The sequence below is a fragment of the Uloborus diversus genome, chromosome 1 (genome assembly GCF_026930045.1).
Source record: "Uloborus diversus isolate 005 chromosome 1, Udiv.v.3.1, whole genome shotgun sequence".
In the NCBI taxonomy this organism is placed as follows: Eukaryota; Metazoa; Arthropoda; class Arachnida; order Araneae; family Uloboridae; genus Uloborus; species Uloborus diversus.
This window is the reverse complement of record NC_072731.1, coordinates 240418302-240444336: the sequence shown is the minus strand read 5'-3', so window position 1 is coordinate 240444336 and position 26035 is coordinate 240418302. Positions and strand designations below refer to the sequence as shown.

Genomic DNA, 26035 nt, shown 5'->3' with positions numbered 1-26035 from the left:
ATACTGCTCATTCTTTGTCAAACCGTGAATAGGGTCCACATGAGTTTTAATATGCCTTTCGGTTTGTAAAATCAGAATCAAAAACATCGGCGAAATAGAAAATCTTCAACTCCTTAAATTCAAAGGACTCTGTAGGCCATTAGTTCGCTCCCAATATAAAAACAGGGACTCCAGTTGGTGCTCCTTTTTGTGCTGTTATCTGGTCGAGGGTTCGAAAATCGAGCAAGTCGTGATTAGAGTCCCTAGGGACTCTAGTCGTGATGACAGACGTTCCACCCATGACCCTCCAGTTAAACTTTAATAGCTGTAACTGCCGTAGCCGCAGTAAACAAACATGTGAGCGTTCTGTTGTAATTTTAAGTGTCTTGATTTTAATTGTTCTGCTTAAAGCTTTTAAATTGTTACTCTATTCATTTCTGAGATATTTTTTGTGAATTATTGTATCCTGAAAATATCTGGTACGATTTCTGAAAATAAGCCGCAAATCTCAACTCTTAAATTTTATTAATGTTGAAATATACTACTTAACATCTGAGCCAACACACTACTTTAATAATTGTTAGTTACAATGACGAAAATGTAAATGTCGAAAGACCCACGTATTTCATCACCACATAAGCTCAGAGACTAAAATATTTTTTATGTGTAAGTTAATTGGTACGCAAAAAAATCATAGCTAGATTTCTGTACGCAGGAGAGATGTAAGTCATTCTTTAAAAAGTAACTTTTTTGTCACACACCTTTTACAGTAAAAACTTTAAGGAACTATTCATTTAACAATTATTTTTCATTTCATCAAAAATATATCTATTTAAACCTGCTAACAATTTTTTAATCATAATTTTTATTGAAGTATATATTTTTGGTTCACAACATGTGAATTCTCACCTCCGTGGCATGTCACACACCTTGTGTGACTGTTTGTTTCTTAATAACTTGTTTAATTAAAAGTATATACTTATTTAATGATTATTCCTTTCACATATTTCTCAAATACTAATTGTTTAAGCATATTTAATTTTTTAATATTGCATTTTAGTTCGCTTTAGTAGGACAAGAAGTCATGTCACACAATAAATTCTCACCTCCATTTCCTAAATACAAAATTCCATTCCTCATTAACACATGACAGTAATGACATCAAATTTTATTTTCCATAATACAAGGAGCCCCCTTGTTTATTTTCAGTCATAGTTGAAGTTGTGAGATTTTTGTCGAAAAACAAAAAGATAGATTTTGCTTTAAAACTTAGTACGGTTATTCTGACTTTTCACCTCCGTGAGCTTGAATTTCAGGGATGTAAATTAATGTAAAAAATAAGCGAACATGTTTTCATATGCTTAACATGTGCAGAATGTAGCAACAAAGAAAAAAAAATCCTTGAAAAATGTATCTATTAGGCCTATATTAATGGAAAATTCCTCTACTCCGTGATTCTCACCTCCGTGACAGACCTTATCAGTGTCATTATTTCTGAGGTAAAAATAAATGATGAAGAGGGAATACATCAATAATAGACATTCTACCAAAATTATGAATTTCTAGTATATCCTCAAATTTACTAAATACTATTTTTTAACATGCATTTGAAACTACTAATTAAGCCATACTTTAATTAAGAGAGCTTAATATCATATTCCCACTGATCATTAAATTAGCTGATTATTTGCACAATTAACAAAATTATTAATTTGATATTAAATTATCCTTGATTTTTAAATATTAAAAGTTTTTTTTTATTTCCCTGAACAACTCATTATTTTTTTTTTTATTTATGAGTAAAATGATTGGAACTTAACTGGGCCATTGTTTATGGTTACTTTTAGTAGGTAACACTTTCATGTAAGAATGAAAAAAAAAAAAAAAAAAAAAGGTTTTGAAATTGAAAAATATTTGCGTTCAAAAGTTATTTTCTGAAGAATAACCCATGTATAAAAGAATGAGCTATTTAATGATTTTAAAAGTTAATATTTTTAAAAAGATTGTAATAGATTACCTTATTCATCAACTACATAAACATTTCTCATTTTATTCAAATGTATGCGTGTTTTTTGTTCAGAGTCTTAAAAAAAAGCATCAATACTGATTTATTCAATACGAACATCATCACTTGTAAAATATTTTTTTTTTCAAACATATGTACTGCAAATAAAATATCTTGACCTCTTATTGGAAGAATCATCTTAGTATATTTCATTTGTAATTACTAGCCCTTTCTCTCACTTCTTTCTTCACTTCTATGAACAGAACATTAATGAATCCTAGCTGTTTTATGGAATGGTTGTCGTATTTTATGAATGTTTTGAATATCTTAAAAAACAGAGTAGGATAGTCTACCAAATACTCACATGTTGAGTATCTGCTTTAATTAACTGATTTTTTTTATTTTTTTTAATGCTGTAGCCTTTTCTTATGTCATGTGATATAATTTAATATGTCCATCAATTTTGTTTTTCAGTGTATCTTGATGTTGAAATCTTTCTTTAATATATCAAGATCCTTTTTTCTTAGTGAGTATTCTTGTCTTAAAGGTTGTGTTTTCTTATCTGTTAAAAATGAAATGAAAAACATTTTTGCCTTTATAATTCAAATACAATTGATGCTTTGTTCGCACATTTTAGATTTCATAATTAAGCTCTTAATTAGTTTATTGATAGAATTACACTAGTATTGTTGTTACTGTTTGAAAACATAGAATTTAGAGACGTACCGAATAGCACTTTGGCCGAGTACCGAGTACTTGGCCTTTCACTACTCGGCCGAGTTACCAAGTTTCAATTATGTTTTAAGAAGAACCACCAACACATGTGATGAATTTTGAACTTATTGGAATAGTAGTAGAGACCTCCTTGTTTATATAAAAGTTTTTAAAACTAAATTCCTGCTGAAATTTAATTATGCATCATATAAACAATTTTGTTTGTGCCAAAAATTTTACAAAAAAATTATTTTTAAAATTAAAAATAAATAAATAAAAGGTATGATTAATCAAGTTGGAATTAAAACAAATTACAGTAAAATCCTTCTAATGTGGACACTAACAGGACAATTTTTTTTTTTCCACAACAGAGAGGTGTCCGCAGGACAGGGGTTTAATAATGTTATTTGCATTGGAACTGGGGAATTAAAAATTGTCCACATAAGAGGGGTGTCCGTTTGGAGGGGTTTCACTGTATACCAATCAATTATAGCTCTAGTCCGCCAAACATAAATGATTTTTAAAAGCAGATAAAACAAATGTGCAGGAACACTGCCTACACTGCAGCTGCCTACACTGCAGACCCCCCCCCCCCCCCATTACAAGAAACGTCTTTTTCAGTGCATAACATGTGAGCTAAAGAATGTAAAGACATTCGGTAAAAAAATTCTGACTTTTGTCGGATGCCTTTAAATCCACGAGCTCCCATTTTGTGCATTGAAAAAGGAATTCCTTGAAACGCCAAAACACGTGACTGCAGTGTTCCTGCATTGTGCTTTTAACGTTGTTTTATTTCCTTTTATTTTTTAAGCAAAGGTATTTTAATATTTTTTATAACTAATTTTTGTTTGTAGCAAAAATCCATTTTTAATATAAAAATTCCATATTTTCTATACTTAACTTTTTTGCATAATTTTTAATAAATATGTTTTATTAACTTTGGGGACATTAAAATAGATTTATTCCATTGAAGCATCACAAACTTCATTATTCTCAAAATTTAAATTTGACTTATAAATTTTAATTGTAAATGATTGCAGAATATAATGCTTGCTCTTTTTTTATATAAATTTTAGTATGTCTTGGACAATATTCAATTTTTTGCGACTACTCGGTATTGGCTGAGTATCTGATCAGAATTTGGCCAAGTACCAAGTACTCGGCAAATTGATTAAGTAGGCCGAATACCGAGTAGTTACCGATTACTCGGTACGTCTCTAATAGAATTACATTTCAGTAAACTCTTGATTATCAGTGGAGTAAAGTAACACGCGGATAAGCAAACTTGTAAATAATCCGCAAAAAAGGTAAAAAATAATGATAGTGAAAACAATAGCTTTAAAAAGTCAATAACATTTGCATACGCTTGAACTATAACTTAAACTGATTACAGTGTATTTAAAAGCTAGAAAGATACTTATTATTTTAAGTGGAGTAGACACATATGCAAACGAACCCTGCTAACAAATTTGTTTAAGTGGTTACACCAAAAACGTGAAAGGAAGGGGAGATTTTTTTTTTTTTTTTTGATTGGTTTAAACACATGTTTATGAACCTGAGTAGTGTAGATCTAAAGATTAGGTGTGGTGACTTTGGAAAGTTTGATTTGATTTGATTAGAGTGGGAAAGGGGAAATAGAAATGTCAAAGAATAGTGTTTACATTTAGTGAAAAACAAAAAAATTTGTTTTTGAAAGTTTGAAAGAGTGTAGATAAGTTGGGAACTTAAGTTCATTCAATGACCCAACCTATCAAAAACCAAACCTTGACAATCTGAATCAAAAAATGCTGAACTACTTTTGTTGTTTTAGAGGCATATTGCTTTTGAAAAGGTTAAAAGACCAATTCATCTAGCATTTAACTAATTAAATGAAAAAAATAATAAAGAAATGATTTAAAATTAATAAAACATGTACAATAATGTAAAAACATAATATAATAAAGATATTGGGCTGAAAATTGATGATTTGCTTATTAATTCCCTCACCATAATTTGTTAAAATTTAGCAACTACATCTTCCACTTGAATTATGATTTAAATTGTTTCAAAAGTTGTTCTTGATGACATTATTTTAGACTTAAACATTTTCTTTAGTCAAAATTCTAAATTCATTGTTTATATTTCAAGTCTTGAGTGGAATTTAAGCCTATAGATTAAAGACTTGATTGTTATGTTAAAAGGTATGCATTTAAAAAATGAACATTTTAAGTTGTTGGAAAAATTTATATTATTTTTCTTACCAGCACCAAACTCTAGATATCTCTCAAGTATGGGAAAAATCAAGATTGGAACTCACAGTGGAACATTTCATTGTGATGAAGTACTTGCATGTAGTATGCTAAAACATGCTGATTCTAAGTATCATGATGCCGAAATTGTCAGGTAAATAGATTTATTTTTGTTTACTCTAATATTATTTTGTTATAACTAAGATTCAGCATTTGTAAAAATCATGTTTGTTTTGTAGTTAACTACAACTAAAACAGCTTTATATTTTATTAAAAATCTAGTGAACAACAGTAATTTTTTTCTTCTCATACCAGGTATAAGCAAGTTTATACTTGTTATTGTTTCAATTTTTTTCTGTTAATAATCCATAATTATTTGTTGGTGCTTAAAATATTAGAGCATTTCATATAAATTGATGTGTAAATTGTTTTGTTATACAGTCGGACCCCGATTTAATGAATTCATTGGGGCCGAAACTTATATACGTTAAATCAGGGTTATTCATAATATCAGAGTGCAAAAAAAAAAAAAAAAAATTAAACAATTGCTTTTAGCATATCTAAAAACCCCTATAAGCAACTGCACAAAAATATCCATAATTAAAAAAAACAGACTTTTTACTCAGCATTACGTGACTTATTACACTAGTCAATTTGATATTTTAAAGTACTGTGTAATAGATATTTGATAATTTCCTTGATATTTGACTCAAAGTAGTTCTCTTTTGACTTTATGGAGAGAAGAAAATACTGCATCATTTACAGCCTGCTGCATGGGATATGTTTTTAGGTTCCAGGCCATGTAAAGCATGTGAAAAAGTTACAGTTTTAATGGGAGTTGTATTATTGCTTTCTGCATCAGAATCGCTATTCATTGGTTTCCCTCTTGCCAGTTAAAAATTTCTGATTTTAAGAAAAGCCTTGACAATATGGGTTAAGTCGGAAATTTGGCAAACAATCCAACATTTCCTAACTCAAATTAACAGAAATAAAATTTTTTGGCTCTGAAAATTATCTGTTAATTCTGTATTTAATGTTTGGTAAATAGAGGATTTTGCCTTCATTTTAGTTGGTGAGAAGGAAAAATTTGCGAAATTCATTAAATAGTAGGTTATGCACATAAAAGGGCTGTTTGGATCAAAAAACTGCTTTCCAGACATAATTTTCATTAAAAAACTTCTTTCTGGGCGTATTTTTGATCAAAACAATTCCCTTCAGAAGGTATTTTTGATCAAAAAACCCCTCCAAAAGGTATTTTTGATAAAAAGAACCCCTCCAAAAGGTATTTTTGTCAAAAGAACCCCCCCCCCCCCCAGAAGATATTTCTGGCTGCACTAGTGCATATCTGGACTGACTGGAACCAAAGGCAGTATGGATGATCGAAAATCCGTGTAGTATGGGAATAAGCAAAGCAAAGCCTTACATAAGTTGATTTATAGCAAAAAACTATAATTTGTGACAAAATTAAAGAGTTTACAAGACATTTTAAAAAATTATACATTAAACGGCCAGATTGTAAATTTTTGAAAATGAAATGGGCCAGCAATCTAACAATATTGATTCAAATATTTTTGTCATTGTTCGTTCCCCCCCCCCCCCCCCCTCCCCCTACACACCCACAACGTTTTTTTTTTTTTTTTCGAATAAGCGTTCAGTAACATAGGCGCAGCCATCATTCACGTTAATGAGGGCAAGCCATAGCCCAGCAAGATGGCAGTTTTTAGCTGCCTCCTCATGACAAAAAACAGATACAAAAAGTTATAAGTCCTTTTTAGACTGTTTTCGAATCAGATGAGGGACAGAGGTGGGCGGATCGAGTGATATATCCCAGAAAATTTTCAGAATTGAAGTCTTAGAAACGCAGCTAACTGTGTTGAACCTCATTCAAATTCTCTGTATTTTAAAAAATTATCTTCAACTTCTCTGTCCATGTTGTGAAAAAAAAAATCATGATGCTTAAAGCTGTTCTCCATGCAACTGTTTTCCAAGCTATGTTAGATATTATGCCTTTGATGCATCTACTTATATCATAATCAATTTGAGTATTTTTTCTTACGACAATAATATATATCATGGTTAAAGATTAAAATTTTTTGATCTTGTGAAAAAATATTTAAAATTTTTTAGTAGAATCTACCACTTAGGTGTTAATTTCACTTTGCAGATCTCGAGACATGAAAGTACTTGATGAATGTGATATTGTTGTTGATGTTGGTGGGGTGTATGATCCTGAAACTCACAGATATGATCATCATCAAAGGTATTTTAACAATATATCATCAGTAATTATCATTGTTTGCTGATACATACAGTAGACTCTCGTTTTACGCGGGGGTTACGTTCCGCGGAAATGCCACGTAAGTGAAATTTTAATTTCAGTAACATGGTTTTGGGTAACACTTGATTAGCAAATAGATGCTTTATTTTGGTTAGTTTGGCAAAATACTTCAAAAAGGTCTATGTCTTCCATGATTTGATAATTTCCCCGAATACTATTTTTGAAATTCAACTGAAATGTGCCTGTTTTATCGAGCTTTTTAATTTTGAAGAGCTATAAGATATAAAGAATATTAGTTTTGACCACGGAATAAAAAAAAGGAGACAAATGTCTTACGGGTTTGCGAGTGTAATATTGGCAGTGATTTTTCACCGGCGCAGAGAGGTTCCCTACTTTCTGCAGCTTGCACTGTTTTGTATGATGTTTTTCAAAGCTATAATAATGTATAAATCACCTGCATTCAGGGGCGGCAAATAGGGGGGTCAAGAGGGGGCGATCGCACCCCCAAATGTTTTGAGCAGAATGATAGAAAATGGGTGAATTCAATTTATGTAAGTCGGAAATCAATGCTCATTAAAGGAAATTTCGCTGGTTCTCAGCAACTATTTGATGAAACTCAACACATTCTCAGACTAGAAAAAGTGTTTTTCGTTATTTGGATGATGACTTGGAAATTCATGAAGTATTTTCGGCTTTTTCAAAACGTAGAGAACTAATATAGAACCATAGTTAATTTTAACTAAAGAAGACATTGCCTCATATAGGCCAAATATTTCACACTTGTGTGCCCAATGCAACGATGGTATGTCGGATATGAGAGGCTCGTGAAAAGTAGGGTGGCAGTATGATTTTCACAAGAAAATTCCTTGATATTTTACATTCACTTTTAAGCTCATTTTTTAAGTGTATATTTATTTAATGAGTGTTCTTCTGCTAGAAACACGTTTCATTTGCTCAATACATTATAATGCTTTCAAAGAAACTTCTTAAACATGCATGTGATTATTGGCAAAACAGCACGAAATTGGGCACTGATATATCAGTAACACGATTCCCTGCTCTTCCGAATTCCAAAAATCATGCATTATAACTTTTCCAAAAGGCATAAAACCTTTAGTAGCGAGGTGTTTTGTATGATAACTTTTTAGTCAACGAATCAAAATTTTAATTGTTTCTAAACACTAATTTTATTCATACTAAACCGATTTTATGACAACTTCTTGTTGGCTAATGTGTGTTTGGTTTCTCTTTGGGGATATACGTATTTAAGAAACTCGACCCCCCAAATGAAATGGTGAAATGCCGCCCCTGCCTGCATTGTAATAAAAAATATCATTAGTCCCTGAGATCAAAAATTCTTAGATCCCAATCGATCTTCCAAAGATATTTTGGGTGCAACTCGTTTTAATTTTCTAAAAAAAAATTTTTCTCTGTTATAGCTTTGTACGCTTTTTTGAAATAATTGCAGGGTTTTCTGTTGAAATTAATCAAATTTTTGAAAATCACAATTTACTCTTATTGTACATGTATTTTTGAAATGAATAAGGTTTCTCAATTTTTTTTCGATTTGGTTGTCGAAAAAAAATGCAATAATAATAATAGTAATGATAACAATTAGGTCTAAGCAGTGCATAAATAAAATTATTATAATAAATATCAGCTTGAAGTTAAGTAAATAAAATATTAAAATTTATTTTTATCTGTTAAAAGTTGTGAAAGAGAAAAATATTTTGCTTTAAATAGCTCTCGAAAGATGAAACAAAATTTGCAATTAATTTTAAAAAAGTATTTATGTAATTCTACTACATTTTAATTCCATTAATTTTTTACAGGAATTGAAAAATTCCAACTCGTGATAAATAAAACATTGCACAGCTCAATATTGATAGCAGACGAATTTTGGCAAGTTGGTTTTGAAAAATAAAATGAATTTTTCCATCAAAGGTACTGCGCTAACTTCCTGTAGATGAAAGCCATACATTGTCCACTATATTAGCCCCTTATTACAACCAATTTCCAGTAGTTTTTTTCTTTTTTTTTGCTTTAATAGCTGCCTCTAAAAAAATGAGAAACTTAGCATCAACTGCTGCAACTGTAGGAAGCTGTTTGGCAACAGCTCCCCCTGGAAAAAGTGAACAAATCATGCCACTTCTAAATAGGAAAGATTTATCTCCTCCCTGGTTTTGACCAAGTATCAATTTTTCTGTAATTGGGAGAATGAAAAAGGTAAAATATTGCTGTTACTGAATGCACGGCCGCTCCGTTCCTATGTGCAAGGTCGTGCGACGCCTGACGGCGCCAGAGTCAAAAAAGGCGCCAAGATGTACCATTCAAAATTGCTCCAGGTGGGGGAAATCCCTACAATGAAAAAAAATAAAATTGAACTTTTCATTTTTTTTTTCTGATGATGACTATACTGCTCATCAAAACTAGCAATCCATCTCGCCGCCTATCTTAAATGACAAATTATTGCTTTATTGAGTTTAAATATGCTATAAAAAAGCACTAAATATTTTACCCTGAAAATACTGTTACTAATTAATGAGTAAATTAGCATTTTTCTTCCTAATGTGGAGCCATGAATGCTATTTTGGTATGTCTATAGCACACAAGGTTGAACTTATGAGGGAGGTGTAAGAAATTCGTTTCTTTCCATTTTTTTTCTCATGGTGAACACGTTGCATTATAATTTGTGTAATATGTCTTTTTGGGATTTTTAACTATTGTTCGTGGCAATTCGACTGCTTCATGTTACCATGTATGGAAAAAATATGAAAGCCAACTTGCTTTTTTTTACTTGTGCGTAACATTTACGTATTGTTGACAACAATTTAGGTAAACTTTTTTGTTTCATAAGTAACGACTTAACCATAATTATACTCTATTCCCCCTCTCCTTTCTAAATGAGCTTTGGGTAATGTCTTTGTTTCAGATATTAAATCCATTGCATTTTAAACAATTCCGTACGTTTCTTTTTAACGATTTTACTGGAAAGGATTTTATTTTCAGATTTTACGGTTGAACATCCTATACTTCAGTTTCAATACAAAATCAGAATCTTGTTGTCATGTTTTGACAGGCATAAAAGTTTGACTAATATTAGAGATTATAGAGATGTTTAGAGTTTTGATATTTAGAATATTTTCTTTTTCCAAAACGCATTAGCATATCAGAGGAGCTACTGAATTCGAAATAACTTCAAGATAATGAAGTAAAAACGTACATTATAGTCCAAATTTAAATATTTACTCATTGCTTTTTAAATAAATTAAATGCAAAACTTATTTTTTTTCACATCATATTTGTCTACAAAACCTCACTCCATGTCATTTTCAAAACCTCACTCCAGACTACATTTTCCTCGAATGCCACTGCATTAAGGCGCTCAAAAGACGTTTGCACAATAGCGTCGATCAGGCTTGGGGTAGGCCTGACTGCATGCAAGATTGTGGTGAGTTTTGAAAACTATTGGCTAAACCTACCATTCCAAATGTTCCTTTAAAGTGTAAAAAAATTTCAAATTAATTAAGCAACAAAATACTCCTAAAAGTTCTGTTTTAACTTTAAAATCCCCCTCCCCCCAAAAAAGTAAAAAAGTTCATTATACATCAACAGTAACATAAAAATGCAAAGTAATGCAAAAAACTCCATTATTTAATATCTATCTTCTTCAGGGTTGGCCAGATTGGACCCAATTGGGTTGGACCCAATGGGTTTTTTTGAAAAAACCCATTTAAAAAAACCCATTATTTAACCCACTTTTGGGTTTTTAAAAATTTTCTGAGAAGTTTTTTAAAACAATAATTAAATACTTTCACAATTTAAATTTCTTTTTTATTTGTTCTTCACCACAGACAATGGACATAAAAAAGGAAATTTGAACTTCAATAGTATTTCTTAACTCTTAACGGCATTAAAAAAAATACTTCAAAGATTTTAAATAAATATATTTAACTTTTTCTTTAACTGGTCAATAAATAACTCAAATTTTCTGGACTAAGTCCTGTCACGTCTGATTTTCTCGATATTTGTAGATTGTACAGAAGAAACTACGCTAGCTATAAGTCTTTCATGTGAATTATTTTCTGCAAACCAACATGTCACAAATCTCAAATAAACAACGTATATGTTTTAGAAATTAACAGGTTTTTCAAACGGTCGAACAGAAAACAGAATAGGATGTACAATACTTTCATTATCTTACAAAAAGTTTAATATTTCTTACTCTGTACACAGAAATAGAAACAGTCAACATAAAGTTCAAAGAAATGTCTTGATTAAGCTGAATTCAGTAAAAAGGGATTTAAACTACTTTGACGTTCTACAGTAGTTCTGCATAACAAAATGAAATACAATAAAGTAAAATGCAAAAAAAAAAAAAAAATGTAGTAATTAAAAACAAACAATAGATTTTATCACTCGAGAAGTAACTTTGCCCTAACTGTTGGTAATCATGGAAACTAAAAAATCTTAAACTTCACCATTCTTGGGTTTCGTTGTCTTTTTTACTTTTCTTCAGAAAATGCTGAATTTTCCAGTATTTTTACCCCAAGACAATTTTTGTGCTTTGTCCATATACTTACACTACAATATGCTACAAGCACCCCATTTTCCCTAAAAAAAAGACAAAAAAACCCACATTTCTTTTAAAAAACCCAGCTTTAGTTGGGTTTTTTTGGGTTTTATTTAAAAAAACCCTGGGTCCATGGGCTTTTTTAAAAAAACCCGGGTTTTTGCCAACCCTGATCTTCTTAGCAACAACATTACTGCAGCTCAGCCGGTATGCAGGTACAGCAAAAATTAAGCTACTGTGATTTGAGCATGCAATTACTATTCAAAAAATTTCTTTAGTGCTCATTGAAAATATCAGATATACATGTATATCAAAATATCGGATTAATGGCTTTGTAGTTACAAAATAGTAGGTTAACTTGGGCATGGGTTAGTCATCTACGCATTAATTTGTAAACATGAATGTTGGTTTCTGTGTCTAATTATTCTAAAAAAATTAATCCAAAGATTTTTTTTTTAGTTTATTGTTGTTATGTAGTTCTGATAATTATATATTATCTTATATGTGTTAATATTGTCTCAAATGAAATATTTACCAAAACAATATTCCCAAGCATTCTCACCTAAATAAAGCTTTAATATGTTTGTATACTTCTTCATTCATTCATTATTATTATTGTTAAAGTGTTTTTGGTAACTTCTAGTTTCGTTGCGGTAAGGTTTGCATAGTTTAAACTGGTTGTTTTGCAAGTTTTTGGTGATTTTTGAACTTTTTGGAAGTTTGTTGTTCTTGAATTTCACCATCTCTTATTAAAATGATGAAATTCTCAAAAACTTGCTTATCATTGCTATGAGATGAATGAGAAAAATAACTTGAAGGTCTTTTTTTTCTCTTTTATGTTTTCACTCAACAACCTCCTAAAAAAGCTCCAAGGCCGTTCCAGAGAAAAACAGACATTGTTTCGCACCTGACGTCTCATATATTTCATTAAAAATAATAATTTAAATGGATAATAAGTAAGATTTTCTTGCTTAAGAACTCAAACCAATGTGGGATTTCTTGAGTAAAAAAATTGTTCATTATCTTTAAAAAAAATTATTACTGTTTAATAAAATATATGAACAGTCATATGCAAGTAGTCAAAATGGTGTCTTTTTCGTGGAATTTCCCTTTATAGTTTCTTATTTTACATAGTTATAAAACTTTTAGACCTTTTAGTAAAAAGTGATTGAGATTAAATCAGTTATTTATAGCAAGCAACCCTAATATTATCATTTTTCATTTAGAACTTCATTGCAATGCTTAATCAAAAATAAATGCTCTTTAGAAAGAGTCTGAGAAGTATATTGACATCAATTTTTATGAGCCTCCACTACATGCGCTTTGACAAATTTTGTGCTGATCGCTTCTCGTTATAGGCAAAATATATGAAAACATTTTTTAATTCCATTTTGGTTGTAAAAATCAAAATGTTTGTAAAAAAAACTGTAAGTACATTATATTGTTAAACTAGATTAAAAGGTACAAAATATTCAACTTCTTATGTTTAGAGTTTCACAGATCTCTGTTAAAAATTAGTGATGAATAAAAAAATTTGAGAAATTCAACTTAATAATTGCTTATTATTTTATAATTAAATTAAAAGTAATAATATTTAGTCGTTATGCTTTAGGTCATTTGATCATAATATGAATTCTTTGAACCAAGATTATCCCTGGACCATCAAGTTAAGCAGTGCTGGTCTTGTATACTACCACTTTGGTCATCAAATCATTTCTAAAATTCTTGGATTGCCCGCTGATTCAGAAAATGTGAATGTTTTGTTTCACAAAGTATATGAAAATTTTGTTCAGGAAATAGATGCTATAGATAATGGCATAGATTCTACAGATAAAGAACCAAGGTAAGCTATTTTAAACTACAAATTTATTTTATAACTAGCATACTTGCCGACTCTACTGTTTTGAATGTTAGACTCTTGTTTTTTACATCCATCTCCCAATTTCTCGTTTTTTACTATTTTCTCCTGATTTTGCAATTTTTTCCATCACTCACCAAAAAGTTTCACTTTCTTCTCAATAGATGGCGCCCGTTTCTAGTTATACACCAATATCAGGTGCCAGAGCAATGTAGAACTCCATTGTAGTTCATAAGAATACGGACTATAACCAATTTTCTTTTCAGGGTAGGAATTTTATAACAATCATGACAGAGCTACAAAATAAGTTTTCTGCACCAACTTGCATCAAAGCTACATTCATGGGCAAGTCAACACTATTTTTCCCAAGCAAAAAAAGTAGGTATGCCAGAAAAGAGTAGCTGCTGATCACACCATTTTCCCATCTGATTTCATTGTGCGTTGCAAAAATTCGATTTTTCCCCCTGAAAAATCGGACTATTTCAGTTTTTTTTTTTAATTGGAGCCAAATTCAGTGTGGTGAAAGAATTGATTTGTTCTTGCGTTCTACTCAAAAAAAAAAAAAAAAAAAAAATTCCAATTAATAACTCATTTAGTTATTTGGAAAATTTCCTCATTGCTTTTCAACCAAGCACGTGCTTTGGCTAAAATTGCAGCAGTTTTCAATCCTTTTGCATCTTGAAAATATTTCAATTATTTTGAAAGTTTGAAGTTATTTCACATATGCTACCTTATACCTACTTATTTTATTCTTTATTTCAATAGTTTATTTATTTTTTTTTTCTAGATTTTAAAAATTAAATTTTTGTACTTACTTTTTTGGTGGAGACTGGAGAATGTAAAAAATTTTAAGCAATTGCACTCCATATTATTTGATTTTTCATTTGCAGTATTTTGTATTTTCTTGCTGTTACCAATTAGCTTACACCTGAAAAAATCCCTATTTCATTTTAAATTTAATATTCATGGCATTTAGTAGCGTTATATAATAATTTTGATGTGAAATTTGTCGCTAGTGAATCTTCTGTATACCTCTAGTAAAATCTCCTGTTTTTTTTTTCCTTCGCGGGTTGGCAAGTATGGACTAGCTCAAGTTGAAATTGTAATGATTGTTTGAGGATGGAAACTAAATTTCAATCACTTGATGTTCCAAAAACTTATTTAATGCATGCATACATTCTGAAAAATTACTGAAGTTAAGTGCATAACATATATTGCTGGAAATTTTCAAATTACTTCAAGATGTTGTTGATAGATTTAGTGTCTTTGTTATTAAATACATTTTAGTTCATCAATTTTCTGTGATCATGATCACTTTCTTGAGAAGTAAAAAGTGCAACTTTGAATGTAAATTTATTACTAAAACACCTTTATTATTCAAGCTATGCTTGCAATTAAACTTAATTATTTATGTAGATATGACAGTTTCATTTGAGTATCCTAACTGTAAATGGGTTTGTAATGTCAGTATGAATCACTTATTTTTACCTCCCCCCCCTTTCTTTTTAATTAAAGTAAATTACATTTTGAAAATTCTCAAATAACTTACACCAGAAAAATATTTCAACACAATGATACCTCATTGAAGAAGTAGAACCCTTTTTTTTGCCTATTTAAGTTGGATTTCTATGCATGAATGAGAGGTAATTTCTCAAGACTTTGAAACTGCTGCTTATTTCTCCTCCACTATGTTGGTATTTTATTTATGCTTACCTTATTTTCAGTTTTGCAAAAAAAAAAAAAAAAATATTTCATTTGAAAAATTTTGTTTAAAAAAAAATATATACAGTCAAACCTTGTTATCGCGACACTCAGATTTCACAACACTCTGGATGTCATGTCACTTTTTGAAAGTTCCGAACTTATGCCATATAGTTTTAATGTTAAGTGGCTCTGCATTTTACAACAGTATTTTTCATGCAACTCCGGTTACGACGCCGCTTCAAGCTGTGCAGACTGGATCAAATATTTCTTTGCAATTGAATAATGTTCAGTAAAAAATGAAGACATCTGGAAATGTTTGTTGTAAGAACTTCGGACTCTGACAAGAGATTCGACCATTCATGACACCTCGAGAATGGTGGGAGGTTAGTAGATAAATTCTGAAAGATAAAGGTTTCAAACTTTGACAAGAGGGACAATAGAAAGGAATTCAAAGCAGGTGGATTGTAATACTGGACGAGGGAAGCAGCAAGAGAAGAGAAAGACCATAGCTACGTTAAGCTTTAGGTGGTCACAACAAGCTTCTCCCATGAGAGAAAAAGAGATAAGGGGCTCCTGATTAGATTGAAAAGGGACACACAACTCTTAAAGTGGATAAAAGGATTACAAAGGGCTTTTTCACCTTCAAATAGTGAGGCTCAGCCGTCAAAATCTAATCAAATTGTTGACAAAAGTGAAAAGAGTTTTGAATTGGTTTCTTTCTTGCTGGTAATTTCGTGGAAGAAGGAGTGTGACAAATGTTATTCAAAAATTTATAAAACATTTTATTGGAAAGTATTGTAGAATTGAAAAAAAAAAAGAAGTGAAGGTTTTTTTTTTGAATAATTTTTGTTATGTTCACCAATAATTCAAATTTACATTAGTTAAATCTGATTAAAATAAATAAACAGTATTAATTTCTTCATTTAATCTAATTTTATGGTTAACTAATGTTTAATTATGAATTTTTTAAACTATTCCGGTTATGACGACACTTTGTTAACGGTCCCAAAGATGTCGTGATAACGAGGTTTGACTGTATATATATATGTAAAAAGCTGTAACTATAAAAAACTTTAATTGAAATGTGTTTATGAAATATAATTGTTTTACAAGCAGATATCAATAAATTCAGGTTCTTTTTTTCACTTAAATTTTGTGAAAGGTCCATTTCTAAAGTTCGAAAGTTTGTAAAGAGTCGATTTCCAGAGTTAGGAATTTTGTAAAAACATCAATAACGAAACCTATTTCCTTTTGAATAAACCCAATCAAATGATTATTTCCAAAATGCTTTAGTTCCATCATCAGTCTTTGTATATAGACACATGTTCTTGAGATCAGACCGAATAAATAACCTTGAAATAGTTCCTAGTTATAATATATATATGAAAATCTTGAAGCTAATGAACTCTGTTTTAATAAATAAATAAAATAAAAGGGGATGTTGAACTTCAAAATTTTGCAAGAAATGAAGAGTAATGGAATGTTACTTTTCTCAACAATAATTAATTAATTGTTTTTGCAAAGATTAGATTTTTTTATACCTGATATTTCAAAATGTAAATTTTAGGATGAGAAATTCTCTTTCATTCTACAATTATAATAGAATAAAGCATGTCTTAAAAGCAAAGTTTGAAATAAAAAGTCTGAGAAAATACATTAGAAAGTTTTAGAGAAATAATGCATGATCTGAAAATTTTTATGGTGACTTTTTTTTAGTTGATGTATATTGAATCAATCTCTCTCTCTCTCTTCATGTGTAAATAATTTTACTTTATGGCTCATATTACTATTTTTGATAATTATCATTTAGGTATAAGATACATACACATTTGAGTGCTAGAGTGAAACATTTGAATCCGTCTTGGAATGAGAAAAATCCTGATGAAGTAAAAAAAAGTTTATTATTTTATTTTTGATGTATATTTTCCAAAGTAGTTTTTCTTTTTTAAATATTTTTAATAACTGCATTTTACTGTAGATTTTATGTGATTTCACGGAACGACGGAGGAGCCCCGTGTCACCACTTGTCATTTGTTATTCAAATATTCAACTAATAATAAATGAAAATAATGTAGCTTTTTAACTTTTCATAGCATGACTCATTATTGTGCTTAATATTTCATATACAGTAGAGTCCCACAGGGTTTGCGTTTACACACTGACCGGTTTTTTATGCAAATATGTTTGAAAGGGGCGCAACTTCCCCATAATTTTGAGTCCTGGGAACCTAAAATAGCTTGATGAGCTGACCCCCAAAAAATTCTGGGAAAATGGCAAAGATTTATTTATTGTGTGGTTGAATAACTTCTCGCTGTTTTTTATTTATTTTTTTTTTTTTGTGAAAATTAATGTTTAAAAAAAAAAAAAACATTTAAAAACATGTTACTGAAAGTGTTGTCCATCCCTAGTCACTACTTTCTCCCATCTTTCTGGCAGCATTTGAATCCCCCATCGAGAAAACAACATGTCGTTTCAGGCTATCCAAGAGTCAACCAAATTTTTGGCATCTTCATAAGAATGGAAGTGCTACTTAGCCAAGCTATGTGTCGTCGCCTGGAACAAGTAGCAATCATAAAGAGCAATGTCTGGTAAATATAGCAGTGGCGTAGGACTTTCCAAATAAATGTTTTTAGTAGGTTTTTACCGGCATTACAATGTGTGGTTGAGCATAGTCATGCTGCGAAATGACCTTGTCGTTCCTCTGCTTGTATCCTCTGCTCGTATAGTGAGAGTGTTTCCTCCAATACTCGGCTTAATCGCTCCAATTGTCCTCTGTAGCAATCTCCTGTGATAGTTTCAATTAATTTTAGCAGCTTATGAACAATATTCAGCTGATTTCACCAAATGCAGAACATAAGCTAGGAACCATGGATATTTGGCTTTGCTGAAAATGTTAATGCATATAACTGGGTTTACCCCATGATTTCCTACACTTAGGGTTACTGCAGTGTATCCAGTTTTCATCACTAGTTATGATACGATGCAAAAACACTTCTTTTCTGCTATTGAAGCAGCTGTTCACACCTGCAAATACAGCATGGGACGTCTCTCAGTTTTTACTTGGTGCAACACCTAATGATCTTGCTTTTGAGTCATTCCTAATGCTTTTAAACGTATCAAAGCTGTCGTGTGATCAACTCCTAATGATTCTGCATATTCAGCTAGCATTTGACATAAGTCTTCATGGAACAATGCTTCCATTAGTTCACCTTCAAACGTTTTCGGTAAATCAGAACGCTTTTTATCTTCAACATCAAAATCTTTATTTTTAAAGCGTCTAAACCAATCTCTGCAAGTTGTTTCAGACAGACCCTGATCGCTTTAAGTCTTCACAACAGTTATGTGAGCTTCAACTGCATAGATTTTCTTTAAAAAATTTACCCCCCAAATACTGTTTTTTTTTTTTTTTTGACAAAAAAATGTGACCTACTAAAGCTATGAAAAATAAAGTGGTTTTTTCACTCCTGCGAAACAGCATAAACTGAATTTCAAGCTTGCTTATAGTACTTGTACATAAACTGTTGTTCCCATCAATTTTTCTGAGAGTATATCCAGTAATACTTTAGGTACAATATGTGTATGCAGTCATACACATAATATGTCCAGAAATTCTTGAGGGTCCCATAGGTCACCCAAGGGGTACCCTCTATCACCCAGAGGCGATAGAGTTCTGGGTTTTCGAGGGAGAAGAAAAAACTAATAAAGTTAAAGTTTCATATCTTCTTTTATGTTTTGAAAACTGACTTTAATTAACAGTGCCAGCTCGTCACTATCGACAGGGTGGACCTGCCCCCCCCCCAGAAAAGTTGTACACAATTAAATAGATTATGTATAAGTAACATTTTGTATTTCAGTTTATAAAAAAAACAACGAATTGGGTGTGAAACAGATTTTAAATCTCTAGCACTCAGCATATTGCTAATAAAATATTAAAAGTTTTCCATCTGTTAGCGTTTGTGCTTGCAATCTTTGTGAAAGATTCTCTGAGGGACCATTTCGACTGTGGCCCCTGCCACACTCCGCTTCTAACCAATCAGGGCAATTTAACCAGACAAACCAAAACAGCCAGTCATGTCACACCGATCCTTTCCGCACGGGCACCAGGTTCCCTGGCACTTGGAAAAAATATCTTCACTCAGTAGCTATAGTAGATGGGAAGGATTTTACAGCTCAGCTATGGGCACAAAACTGGTGGCCCAAGTGAAAGAAAAAAGGTTTCTTATCACTTTCCTCCGTCCCTCTTTTGTCTTTAATCTTAAATGGTTGTTAATATCTTTTACAGTTTTATGGTTGCCCCCCGATTGTATCACATTGCATGCTTATTTTTATTTATTTATTTTTCTGCTTGGAACTAATATGAGCAGAATTCTCAGAATTTCTGAATGGAGACTTGATTTGCAAGTAGCACACAGTTCACTAAAACCTCTTTCTAACCTGGTTTTACAAGTCAAAATCCCAATGGTATAAATTATAAATACTAAATTATAGAAAGGTCAAAAAGCTTAGGTATTAGCTTATATTATATAATGATCAACAATATAGTATAACTGAGTATCCCTAATCACAGGTTATTTTTCTTCTGACAGAATGCATGTTTCCAGAATGCTAGTAAGTTAGTAGAAACAGAATTTTTAGACAGAGTTCATTTTTATGGTAAAGTATGGTTACCTGCCAGGGATATTGTGAAAAAGGCCATAATGGACAGAAGTAAAGTAAGTTTTAATTATTGGAAATTTCCTTTTACTGGTTGCATAACCTTCTTTATACCTAAATACTTTTATTTATTTTCATAGAGATGGCCTTCAAAACCTTTATTATTGCTCATGTTCATATTGTACAACAGTATTTGCTTTTCAGACCCAATTGTATGCAAATAATGTACAGGGTGTCTGCGCATATGTAAAGTCATGGATTTCGACTATGATCGGAAATGGTCATGGAAAGTCATGATTTTCAGCAAAAAATGCTCAAAAGTCATGGAAACTGACATCTGGTCATGGATTTTGGGTTCAAGAACATGCATATTTTTCGAATTCCACAAATTAGGTGCAAAATTTACTCACCTTAGACGTTTTTACCCGCCAGTCCCGATTTTTTACATCTTTCAAAATCCGATTGCATCCGCTTCTATAATACTCGCTCGTTGTTCTTTACAATCTTATTCTACCATTTGAATGTTTATAATTTTGTATTTAGCATTATTTTTAATCTTCTTATGTCTCTAATTGTGTAGTTGGGAACTTGTATATTTCTAATTTTGCGTTTTCATTCGACTCAAAAAGTTTAAGTCATTTGCATCCGAGTTGGTTCAAGAGACTCATGAAAAATTTTCATTAATTTTCAGCAGCGTCTTAAGTTAATGAACATTTTAGAAAATAAAATTAGTCTTAAGAATTAATTAAGAACGTTTAGGCCATAGATAAAATACAAAAATCAGGAATTTTCAATGAAGAATTTTTTAAATATTTGTAGCTTATCACAAAACTTTGTCGGTGGTATATCTGGTAAGTTAGTTATTAAGTATTTTAATTTAATTATTTTATTTGTTGTAAACCTAATTTTAGTATTGTCACAGATTTTTTTTAGAAAACTAGTAGCTTTAAAAAATAAGTTTTAGATTCATTATTTATTTATAAAATGAAATATTTGTTTTAAAAAATGCAAAAGAAAGAAAAATCAAGCTGAAATGTTTCACTGTTTTAGTAGTTTCATATCATTATTGCTGCATGTTTGATGCTTCTTTTACTTAGAAACATTATTTTGCAACTAAAACTTTTTTTCAATATTTTTAATGATTGAAAATTAATTTCTTGTAAATTCTTACTTATATAAAAAATTTTGTATGATTTATTAGAATCCAAAACATATTTCCAGAAATTTTCGATTTATAAATGTATGTCCTTGGTAGCAAAATAATTAAGTTGAAACTCCAATTATTTCATGCGTATCACTAGTCATTGTTGCATAAATGGTTTTTTTAGTTCTAATAGTAGCTGAGCTAATTACACATCATTTTAGCTAAATTTTTATAACCACATGTCCTACGAATAGAGCAGATGATTGCAATTTAATTTTCTCAAAACACAAATTTAGATATTCTTGTGAAAAATTAATGTTTTTTCTGAAAAAATTGTATCCCGTGAGTCATGGAAAGTTTCCAGCAGAAGTCATGGAAAGTTAGGGTAAGTCATGGATTTGAAAACTTGAAATGTAGCAGATACCCTGAATGTACACATAGATAGTAATTTTAAATTATGATTGAGAGAACATAACTAAAAGTACACAAACATTTGCTTTTTACTTTGATTGATTAATAAAAAGCGTTTGCATGACCACGCTCCATTCAAATGCCACTCTTGTTTAAAATAGAAGGCAGTGGACCAATTCTTTGTTAAGAAATGTGGAAAATTATTGTTATGTCCAAATAAATGAGGCTCTATTGTACTCTGTAAAGCACAACTTTGTTGCAATATGCTGGGTGATTTTAAAGAGCCTCCAATGATTAAAAATTTAAAAAAGCCGAGATGTTTCAAAAATATCAACATTCAAGAGCTTAAAATTGAGTGGAATCCATATAAATTTGTAAACATAACAAAATGGCTAGTAACATGCGTCCTTGAAAGTGCTTTATTCAGTGGGCCCTTTAAGTGCATAATTTTGTACAAAAATTCTTAATTATTTTGACAGAGGGCTTTATTTTTGGTTTTTTAAGCAAGTTTTTTTTTTAAATGAAAATTCCCTTTAATCATCTATCTCTCTCTTATTTCAGAGACCAGTGTTGGTTTTTTTTACTGAAAATTGAAATTTCAATGAATTACTAAGATAGACTATGCATCTTTGTTAATGTTTGCAATTGATTTATTATTTATTTTCAAAATTCATATCAAATATTTTTATTAAGCTTTCCTTGTTCAGTTTCTCAGTTTCCTTTGGAGAAAACTGAAACTCCGCAACAAAGTTAGTTTACTTCACATCGCTCACCAAAATTCATTAATCGAGCTGTTTCAAACAACTTTTTTCTGACAAGATTTTTGGAGATGTATTTTATTTATTTTTTTTTAATGGCCCCTTTCCTTGTAACATTACAACTTTTAACTAACTTCAAAACTTTTAATATTATTCAATCTTTTCTATTTTTATCACATTTTGTTTTAACATTATAATGGCATGTGTAGATGTAGGAAATCAAATTCTTTATACTCAGAGTATGACTTAGTTTTATTAATGTTTATCAATTAACCATCAATAATTGTTTTATGCTAGTGTTTTAAATGATTAACAAAACACAAACCTCTGGTAAGAGTTAATGATGTTTAAACGCAATATTGAACTGATGTGTTAAATCACAAAACGTTCCTCAAAATCACTGCAGATGGTTCTCAAATCGTTTAAGGATTTCAATCCGGCAATAAGTTTAAATTTTGCTTTTTTGCCCCTAATATTTGTTTATGCTGTCGTCCTAATTTTTTCATTTTTATTTATTAAAATTTATATTTTATGTGTTTTCCAATTTCTTTGTGGGATCTTCAGGAATCAGGTATAAAATCCAATAAAACATAAACTATGAAAATATTATGATTTACCAAGAACTCGAAGAAAGCACCTAGTTGGAGAAAAAATAGGTGCTTTATTTTGATTTCTATTTTGGAGTGAGATTCCTGTAATAATGAAAAAAAGAAATAGAAAAGTTCTTCCCAGTAATGGATAATGTAAAAATCAGACTTTTAATGCCAAATGCAACATTTATTTTCCAGCCCTGTATCACAAAATGTTTTTTGTATTTAAGGGCTGAAAGAAACACGTCTCAATATTTGACAAGATGGTCTGGATTGGAGAAACGATTAAAAGTGTCTGCATTTATTGTGTCCAAAACTTTCCATTAGCCAGGTTTTTGGAGAAGCATTTTATTAATAAACAATACAATAAAATATGAAAAAATACAGTAAATGAATGTGATGCACTGCAATGTCAAATTTTTCATAATTGCGAAAATAGTTTTATCCCAAAATAACAAATAGAAATGTTATATTATATCCTTCAAATTACTATCATATGCAAGTTCCTTATGTCATGTTTACCATTTAACAAATAAAATAATTACTCCTGTATGGTTAAAGGGGATTTTACACTACCTAAGGAGACACGTTACTTGGGAATTTTTTTATTTATGTACGTTTTTACTTCAATTACCCTAGAATTACAAATAACTCAACCAAGATTTTAAGTTCCCTTTTGAAACTGAAAGAACATTGGGAAAAAAAGAAGAAAAAGAAAACGTAATAAGATGATCCAACTTAGCTAAGAACTTTTCAAGACTTCCCAAGATTCCACTTGATGTAGACATGCATTAAATTTGTGTTTCACTTTCACTAATGTACTTGAAAATGTATCAGTGCTTTTTAGAAAGTACTAAAAAATACCAATTAAAACTTCATTTACTGTAAATGCTTTGTGCTTATTTTTTTATTAAAGTTACAAAATATCTTTAGTCCCCATCCACCACCCCCAAGTACTTTGATTTCTTTTTCTTGCTCAATATGTACAAACTCTAAAAGTTGTTTTTATGAAATGTTGCAAAAATCACTAACCATGTTGAAATTTTTAGGAATCTTACCTTTTATTTTCTGAAAATCTATTTTAGATAAAAATTCATGCCCTTTTTTCACATTACTTCTGAAAATTTGAGTTAATTTTTCATTACCTTTATTCATTTCTTTAAAAAATTTGGTACATTGGTATGTGTGAAAATAATCAGCCTTTCATCTTCAATTAGGTTCATCCCAGTGAAGAAATAGTTGAATTTGAAAATGGTGGCTGTCCTTGGAAAGAACATCTTTTTGAGATTGAAGAAAGTCTGAAAATAGAGAAACCTATCAAGTTTGTGATTTATACAGATACTTTAGGATTGTGGCGGGTTCAGTGTGTTTCTGTGTCCCCATTTTCTTTTGAAAATAGGTAATGTTTTATTTTAATCTGTAGTCATTAAGAAATTTTAGTCCTTATGCTCTATATTATTCTTCCTTGAACTGTATATATTCATATTTGTGTCAAAAAGCGTTAGCTAAAATTTGAAAAGTTAACACAGGTTGGTGAAAAAAAAATTATTTATTAAATTGTCAATGTTGAAATCTTTAATGGCAGTAAATAATTTACGAATTCAAAAAAAGTAGTGCATTTATTTTAAAATGCTATTTATGTTTTTCATCCAAATAGTCATAAAACAGCCAATTTAAAATCCAATATTGCTTCTCTGGCAGCATTGAACGCATTTCTTTAAATCCCACGCTTAACAACTAGTATTCATCAGAAATTGAAGGGGGGGGGGACTTGTTAGATTTTTCTGTATGTCGTATGCATCACAAATCTATTGCAGTAGGTTTCGAATGCAGTGTACTTGCTGCATGTGTACGTTGCCATGGATATTGTAAGCAATGCAGTGCCAAAGCGGCCAGATTAGGAATCTCTCTTATTTTTATCATGTAGGTAGCTTTTTTAGAAACTGATACAGCTGTTAAGTGTAGGAATATGTAGTGGAATCATGATTTTTCCTAACTTAAACTGTCTCTCTGATGAACATATCACCAATCCTATTGTATTTCGGCTTCATTCTTAACACTCACATAGGATCTCTTGAACATTCTTAACGAGTTAAAAGATAATCACTAAATGATATTTAACACTGAGAAGTGATATAATGTTTACGAAAAATTTCAAATAGTTCAAAATAGTGTGGGTTTTGACCATTATAGCACAATTTAGAAAAGTTACTAATATTCTGCTATAAATAATTTCTATTTTAGTCACATTGAATATAACCTTATTGCTATTCATATGAAAGTCTTGACATTGTGCTTTTATTTAAAAAAAAAAAATGTGATTTTGTACATGTTTTCTCACTTATCCCATGTGTATGGTTTGTTTAAAAAAGAACCAAATTGTTCTATAATTCTATTGAATTTATGCATAACTTTTTGTCCTATAGACTATCCTTGAAGAAAGAGTGGCGAGGTCTAAGAGATGAAGAATTGTCAGAGGTTAGTGGCATTCCTGGCTGCACCTTTGTACATTCAAGTGGTTTCATAGGAGGCAACAAAACACGAGAAGGGGCTCTTAGAATGGCATTGGATACATTAAATTTGATTAAATAATGAAATTTTTACAAAGATTATGTTACTTTAATAAAACAATCATTTCATATATTTTGTTGTTCATTTGATATTAACTAACATGTGTAATAAAATTAAAATATACACATTTTACATCGATAGAACTACTCAAAGTGTTTGATTGAGTCTAGTGGCAAGGCAAAAAAGAATTTTTTAAGGCAAAATAAAAAAATTTCCAATGAATGAGAAATATTTATGTTTAAAAAACAAATGCACTGGAAAATTAAACAATCATCAAAATTTCTAAATATTTGACAAAACTTGAGAGAACATTTTCATGAAAATTCAGTTCATTTGTGTAAGCAGAAAAGGTAAGGCATTTTTAACTGCTCAAGATTATATAGTCAACTTAAAAAGTACTAATACTGTTGAATATCATTTGTTCCAGCATATAATATTTATTAAACGGGGTACTTGACTATGCGAGGAAATGTTCTTTACCATACAAAATTGATAACACTTGTCTAAAAACACAATAATAAATTAGTAGCTATTTGGAAGAAGTAATGCATGTTAGTGGTAAAACGTTT

General features: G+C 30.5%; 1 protein-coding gene across 3 annotated transcripts; it reads left to right on the top strand.

Moving 5' to 3' along the window:
- Positions 1 to 253: 253 nt before the first annotated feature.
- Positions 254 to 25536, top strand: LOC129226057 (MYG1 exonuclease-like). 3 transcript variants are annotated; one of them, XM_054860649.1, is made up of 9 exons: positions 254 to 336; positions 2459 to 2510; positions 4942 to 5080; positions 7091 to 7186; positions 13390 to 13620; positions 17150 to 17225; positions 19926 to 20051; positions 24113 to 24294; positions 25322 to 25536. In XM_054860649.1, exons 2-9 carry the CDS (start codon positions 2468 to 2470, stop codon positions 25485 to 25487), a joined length of 1059 nt encoding a protein of 352 aa, XP_054716624.1. In that variant the 5' UTR covers positions 254 to 336; positions 2459 to 2467; the 3' UTR covers positions 25488 to 25536. The 3 variants fall into 3 exon arrangements, with proteins under 3 accessions (XP_054716624.1, XP_054716616.1, XP_054716633.1); XM_054860641.1 differs by lacking the exon at positions 254 to 336 and adding an exon at positions 344 to 458; XM_054860658.1 differs by lacking the exon at positions 254 to 336 and adding an exon at positions 679 to 701.
- Positions 25537 to 26035: the final 499 nt, after the last annotated feature.

Excerpts from the sequence above, each read along its gene's own strand:
- LOC129226057 (XM_054860649.1), top strand. The coding sequence starts at position 2,468 with ATGTTGAAATCTTTCTTTAATATATCAAGATCCTTTTTTCTTA. Across the intron at positions 2,511-4,941 it reads ATCAAGATCCTTTTTTCTTA|CACCAAACTCTAGATATCTC; the intron begins GTGAGTATTCTT and ends TTTTCTTACCAG. Across the intron at positions 24,295-25,321 it reads CCATTTTCTTTTGAAAATAG|ACTATCCTTGAAGAAAGAGT; the intron begins GTAATGTTTTAT and ends TTTGTCCTATAG.